We start from the raw sequence: 7,134 nt of genomic DNA on the forward strand, positions 1-7,134 counted from the left end.
TAAACAAATTAGTTTGCTGAAAATAATACATGCATGAACCCATAACTATATTATATAAATCAAGAAAGACACGCCGTATTTCAGTCAGGTCATATTTCCACCGAAACCTGAATTCAATTTTAAATGTTTTTTTATCTTACTCAAAATCTACGGAATACAAACTTTGTGGGTTTGCAGCCCTCAATATAACTTAGATCTTGCAGGATCCTAACTCGGATATCTGCAATAGTCTCCATCTATCCTAAACTCTGGGAGAGGTTAATGTCACTCACAAAAATACTGTTAAATGCAATTATGATGTGAGATCGAACATGTAATATCTAGCACAATAATTAAGATCTTAAGGAATCGAAAAGTGCTTCACCTGCTAAAGCTTCTAGCCATCGAAGGACCTTTGGCTTCCCAGGAGCAGAGCTACACCATCGCCATTTTCTGGTCCTTTAAGAATGGCGCTCAGCTTTGTTTGCCATTTCTTCGTTTTTTATGATTGCCTGCCACAACTTTTTCGCCATCGACATCGATATTGGTGGCCGTCGACGCTGTTGCGATGCTGCGCTGCAGCGATGTTGCGGTGGCAAGACCATGCCTGTTGTTCTTGCCATTGTTTTGTATGGATTTTGCACATCGTTTATCTTAGGCGACGGGACGGCCAACGGAGTCGCAGCTGCCGCTAGCGAGCGGAAATGGCGTTAATGTTGCAACAGTAACGGCAGCAGCAGCAACTGCGAAAGTAGCGGCTCTCCTCCAGCAACAGCAACAGCAACGGCAACAGCGACTGCAACTGCAGCAGCTGCCAATGAGCGAGAACTTAATCTTGGGGATTTAACACTTTCGATATATCTTGTGGCGGTGCAGCATCGCATCTTCTGGCCGTAAAACGTATTGGCCCCCATTATCGGTTAAGCTGCCATTTTATGGCCAAGGAACGCGCCCGGCTTTTTGGGATAGCAGCGAAACAACTTCATCATTGGTATTTCGGTATTGCGGTATCAGTCGTTGTTTAAGCGTTAAAAATACATTGGGACAGACAAACGTTTAGCTATATACACACAGAGAGAGTGGCCGGAATGATATTTCGGGCAGCACACAGATATCCTCAGAGGCCCGCCTTTCCCGAACGCAAGGACTCGTACTGCTCCTGGCTGAGGGGTCGGTAGATCCCGTCCCGGTTTAGGTAGTATATGGGATCAGCAAGCTTCTGGATGTCGTAACCCTCTTGGGCCAACTCCCGTTTCTTCATCTTGAAGGTGGCGGTGCGCGGAATCTCGTCCAGCAGGCGGATGAACAGGGGGCGGGCGTAGGGCGGCAGACTGCCCCTCAGCACTATGGACAGATAGTCCATGTCCACCTTGCGTTCGGGATCCACAATCGCCGCCATTCCCGCCTTGCCCTCCACATAGGGGATCTGCAAAGATAAGCACGGCGATAGTGAAAACCAAGGCTTGTTTCGAGTGGTATGTTATCTATTTTAACTATAAAAGGTGACTAAGTGCTACATGGGTAGTTCCCTTGGGCGCACTTGGGGCAAGAGCTTTACTGAAGGTCTAGATAAGTATTCTTGAGATATTCCATGGGTAAACGTTATTTAATAGTAATCAAAACTAGATTTCTTTATAGCTCTTAAATTCGACATCTTGCTCAAGTAGGCATTGTAAGCAAATATATGAACTTCAAATATTATTTCATTTATGATTGCTGTCGGTAGATTGCCGCAAATTTGTAAATTGAAAGGGAAAGATATTGATAATCAGAAAACAAATTATAAGACGATGACAAATTGATGTTTTAGTTCTTTGCTGAGATTTTAGCTTATGTTATAGATACTAAATAGAAAATCTATTAAAAATAGAACTTCTTTTCCAATAGGTTATATAACAGGCCACTCACCTGCACTCCATAGACCACGCAATCCTCGAGACCAATGCAATTCGTGATGATGGCCTCCACCTCCTGGGTGGCTACATTTTCGCCGCGCCAACGGAAGGTGTCGCCTGTGCGGTCCTTGAAGTAAAAGTACCCTAGAATGTCGCGCACCACCATGTCACCCGAATTGAAGAAGACGTCTCCGTTGGTGAAGACATTTCGCAGGAGCTTCTGCTCCGAGGCCCCCTTGTCCGCGTATCCATGGAAGGCACTCACCGCTCGCCGGGCATCGACCTTGCCCACCAGGAGACCCGCCTGTCCAGGTTGACACCGAATGCAGTGGCCCTGCGAGTCCTTGATCAGCTCACCCGTGAGCTCATCGCACCGCAGGACTTGTACGGGATAGAGCCGCGATCCGTAGACAGGAACGAATCCGATGGCCCCCACTCGGTTGCTGATGTTGATCAGATTGGAGTTTCCCTCGGTGGCGCCGTAGATCTCTCCTATGTGCGGAATGCCAAAACGGCGGACGAACTGCGACCAGATCTGCGGCCTCAATCCGTTTCCGTACATCAGGCGCAGGTTGTGCTTTTGCTGGTCGGGGGTGTAGGGCGTGGCCAGGAGGTATCGGCACAATTCCCCAATATATTGGGCCACCGTGCAGTTGTGGCTCTCGCAATCCAACCAGAAGTTTCTCGCCGAGAACTTCTTGCGCAGCACCACCGTGGATCCATTGAGTATGGCATTGCCCACTCCCACAATGCCGCCAGCGGTGTGGTACAGGGGTAGGGGATTGTAGACCACATCTTCGCTGGACATCCTGAGCATGTAGAAGGATCCGGCGGACATGAACAGGAACCGTAGGTTGGTGATCACAGCAGCTTTTGGCAGACCCGTAGTTCCCGAGGTGTATACATAGAGCAACTTCGAGCGTGCTTCCTCTGGGGAAGCTTTAGGTGGTAACTCCAGTTTCTTCTGGTTACTCAGAGCACTTCCCAGATCCACAGCTCCCGGCAGGAGGTCGTGTCCCGGAACCTTCCTTAGGTCTTCATCCGTGTATTGATAGATGGGCAAATCCTGAAGCGGCTTCTCATCCCTGAGTGATTTCAAGACATCCAGCAGTTCGCTGCCCACAATTAGGGCCTTGGCATTGGCCACTTTGATAGAGTGCAGCATAGACTCTCCTCTTAGATTGGAGTTAATGAGGGCAGTGATCACTCCAAGCTGGGAGAGACCCAGCCAAATGCAGGGATACTCCAGGCGGGTTTCCATCAGCAGGGCCACACAGTCGCCCTTCTCGAGACCGCGATCCTTGAAGTAGCCTGCAATCTTTTGGCTGAATTCCAAGGCCTCGGCGAAGCTTAGACGCCGATCGTCCATTACAAAGCAGGCTTTCTTGGGCTGCGATCTGGCGCGCAGCTGGAAACACCGGGCCACAGTGTATCCCGAGCGATCCCTCCTCAGCAGGAAGACATTCAGCGCCAGGAAGCGCTGCAAGGCCCTGAAAAGGGAAGCGCAGTTAGTAAGATTATCCGGAAGGCGAATAACCCACATATACCCACTTCAAGTCCCTTGAGCAGGTCATCACCAGGCCAAAGACGAAGGTGGGATTCCGCAGCAGGAGGGCCACCACTGCGCCCAGGGTCAAGCTGGCCAGCGCGTTGTCCCAACAAAAGCTGGCGAAGATCACCGTGGCCAGCAGCAGCGTTCCCAGCCGGGTGGCCAGCCTCTGCTTGAGGTTCAGCTCCAGCAGGATCTCCATCTTCTTGCCGCCAGCCTGCTCCTCCTGATCCTCCAGATCTCCGCGCTCCTCCTTCTCGCTCACTTCGAAGGGCAGACAGCAAAGGCAAACATGGTCGAATTAGTTATGTAGTTTAGTCGGTAGCTCAAACGGATGGCTGTGATTTTTATGACAGCTACAGCAAGGTCTAATTCAGCAGTTCGGTGGTGCAACCCTTCCAATGCCTATCCAATTTCAGCACTTCCCCACATGTGCCTAGGGCAACCGACGGCGAGCAACTGGGTGATAAGCGGCATAAGCGTTTTCTGATACCGATTTACTATATGGTTTGTGGGTCGCAAGTTCTTATCGGCCGCCATGAGCAATACGTGTGGCTTAAGGAGGCCGTGGGGGAGTGACAAGTGCCTGGGGTCTCAAGTTGAAACGGCTGCGAAAATCCCAGTTGTGCACTAAAAACAATTATTCACACCCAAGTAGAGCGGTGACAATTGGGCGGGAGTATATTGTTTTCATAACTGGAATCGAAAACCAGTTGTTGCAATGGATTGCTATCAATATGGTATTTTGATACATTACAATACTGCCTGCTTTCGCTTTGGAAAAATAATGGGTTAATAATATATTTTAAATTATTCAAGCCTGGGTAGTATATTCCGTCATCTCTTAATTGAAAACTAGCTAAAGTATTACTGGGAGGGAAAAGTACTTTGTGTGTGGGCTTAGTAGTTCCTACACTTTTTGATCATTATATTTTTGAGTGAAAAGTAATTATTTGCTCATTATTTTTAACATGTTTATTAGGCCCTTTGATGGAAGCCACCGAAATATTTGAGCACTCAACCCATTGAGCGTGGAAACTTTTCGGATCACTAGGCGAGCACTTGAGCTTAATCTCGCCGATTGCCAAGATTCATCGACCGGCTAAGTAGGGCCCCCAGAGTCCATATCAGCCCATAAACACTGCGCCAGCCGTTGAACCTGCCCTGTTGCGAAGAACAGAACAGCTGATATCACAGCTTCTGGGGTTCTTTGTTGTGGCGCCTTATCGCGAAAGGCGCCAAACAATGGAAAGGTGGTGGGAACACTTGGCCATAATGCGGTTTCGATTAACCAACAGGGTATTTGGGGCACACTTGCTCAACATGAAATCGTAGCTCCAAGGGTTAGGAAAGCTATCAAGTGACGCGCCGGCTTCAAAGTTCATTGCTACGGGCGATTGTGCCAACTTGGGAGTGGGCGCTATCTCTATAAGTCGAGTTGGCTGGGCTGGGATTGGATTGCCAGCCTATGTTTGAGTTATGTTCTGGCGGCTATGCTGGGGACCTTGACTTATTCCGTATGCCGGGCACAGAGTTTTATAATCGCCTCTGCGCACACGCAGTTCTTGGCACTGGCTTCGGTCGGCTGGCCATGGAACTCACTAGCGGTTTACACGACTCTTTTCCATTTACTAGATAGTTTTCAGCCCCCACGCCATGATCAATGTAATTCACTTTTCAATGTCCCCCAGTGCAGCGGCCCCAAGTGACATACTTTTTGTTCGCACGATCACAAGCGGTTGATTAGAGCACGGAAAACAAGAATAGGTAGATATGTATATGCGAGAATGATATGTACACCCGGCGCGATTCGCTGAAGTAACTGAACGGCGCCGCGATCGGCGACGGCTTTTATACCCAGAGCCAAACGAGTTGGCGAGTGGGGAGAGTAGTCACATATAATGGGCAAGAATATATTTTAACAGAGAGATGGGGCGCTCTTGGGAATACGAACAGCATCCGAAGCGCTGTGCGGAAACGATGACCGGAGATCTTGAAAGCTCTTGAGTTTACAGAGCAGAGGTCTAAAAAATAGGAAATTTATTATATTTTAGACATAAAGATGTAAAAATTGAATAAAAACAAAGTAATACACAACAAACCTACACGCCTAATTTATACAAAACTTCAGCAACACAACTGTATAAAGAGTAAAACAAATTATACATTTATACAATTTTCATATTTTGTCATGAAATTATATTCCACAGATTATTCTTAAGGAACAAATTATCTCAGTTATTAAAAATCTAGACGTTTAATTTTACTCAAGTTTTTCGAAAATGTTCACATTGTAGCAAATTCAAAAAGTCAAAGTCAAGTTAATAAATGCTTTATAAAGTGATCAGCAAAATGAAAATAACAAACTTTGCTACTTTTTATTGTGTTTCGTCGGTGTGGAGCTCGGTAGTTCAACAAATTTTCTTAACATCTTTTTAAACAAATTTGGATTTTCCACAGGTGAATAGATAGGAGTCTAAAAACGACGGGCTCAACCTAATAAAATTTGTTCATGCTGCAAGCATAAAGTCTGCTTTTATAAAAGCATAATTTTATTTAATGGGCTTAAGGGCGTGTGAACTACTTTCTAGACATAAAGATGTCTAATTAATAAAGTTTCTGCTATAATTTAATTTATAAATTGTAAGTTTGTTCGTAGTTTTCTTTAAAAATTTATGTATGATCTTTACAGAGGATCATTGTATGTTTACGGTGGGGTTAACAATTTTAAGAAAAACTGTTTTTAACGAACATATTTTTATATACTCCTACGACAAAGATTTTGTATTTTTTATATTTTGAAATCTAATTTAATTCGTAAAATCCTTTTCAACCACTGAATACAAAAAACATTACATAGAAAGAAAGAAGAATAAACGGGTTGTTTATTATATATAACAGGCATATAATAATTTGTAATAATCAAAAATAATTAGCACAGTAATAAAAGGGTCACGTGGCCCTAAAATAGTTATCCATTTTGTTTTAATTTATTAATCGAACTTCAACAATCTGTTGCTCGAAACATAAAGCATACAAAAATGTTGCCATTAAAAACACCCGCCAATCGAAATCACTTGGCTCCGTCAAAGTTCTGCCATTCCACTTGGCAGTTGGCCTTTCCACCTGTTACAGTGATTAGAGATTTTTTAATTATGAATTTTTTTTATTTGCAGACAAAAAGTAATTTCTCGGCCTCCCCTCCCTCCAGGCAAGGCAAACAAAAAAAGAAATGCTGTGCGAAATAAATTAACATAGGGCAGCGCTGCCTGCGTCGACTGCGACGTCGGCGTCGCTTAGCTGTCAAATGCCGGCAGCACAAATATAAAAAATATGTGCATACTTTCGGGCGGCGCATATAAAAAATGTGCGCATACTTTTTGGCAGCTTTTTGAGTTATCGACGGTGTGAGAGCCAAACTAAGTGAGCGCATATGCATGTGTGTGTGGGTGAGCTGGTGATTGTGTGTGTGTTGGTTGTGCCGGCTGTGCCTGCTGCTCTCTGTTTGTGTGTGTGTGATTGTGTGGGTGTGGGCGCCTGTAATTGACACATGTTACGCGCACAAAAGCGCCTGCGACCCGGGGCTCAGTCCATCGTTATTATCGACAATGGCGCCGCCGAAAACACACACACACACAGGGCCTCACGAATACATCCCTCTCCCGCTCGCACACTGGCCCCTCCCCCTCGCCCCTGCGCCACAGCGCTTCC

The 7,134-nt window shown here is 45.9% G+C and overlaps 1 protein-coding gene across 1 annotated transcript; it reads right to left on the reverse strand.

Annotated features, from left to right (window-relative positions):
- Window positions 1-967: 967 nt before the first annotated feature.
- On the reverse strand, window positions 968-5,234 carry LOC108026890 (long-chain fatty acid transport protein 4). The gene is made up of 4 exons (XM_017098096.3): window positions 5,138-5,234; window positions 3,426-3,687; window positions 1,888-3,364; window positions 968-1,405 (listed from the first exon to the last, which is right to left on the reverse strand). Coding segments are annotated over exons 1-4 (2,049 nt in total). The 5' UTR covers window positions 5,139-5,234; the 3' UTR covers window positions 968-1,096.
- Between the last annotated feature and the right edge of the window lie 1,900 nt (window positions 5,235-7,134).

The sequence above is a fragment of the Drosophila biarmipes genome, chromosome 2R (assembly GCF_025231255.1).
Source record: "Drosophila biarmipes strain raj3 chromosome 2R, RU_DBia_V1.1, whole genome shotgun sequence".
NCBI lineage: Eukaryota > Metazoa > Arthropoda > Insecta > Diptera > Drosophilidae > Drosophila > Drosophila biarmipes.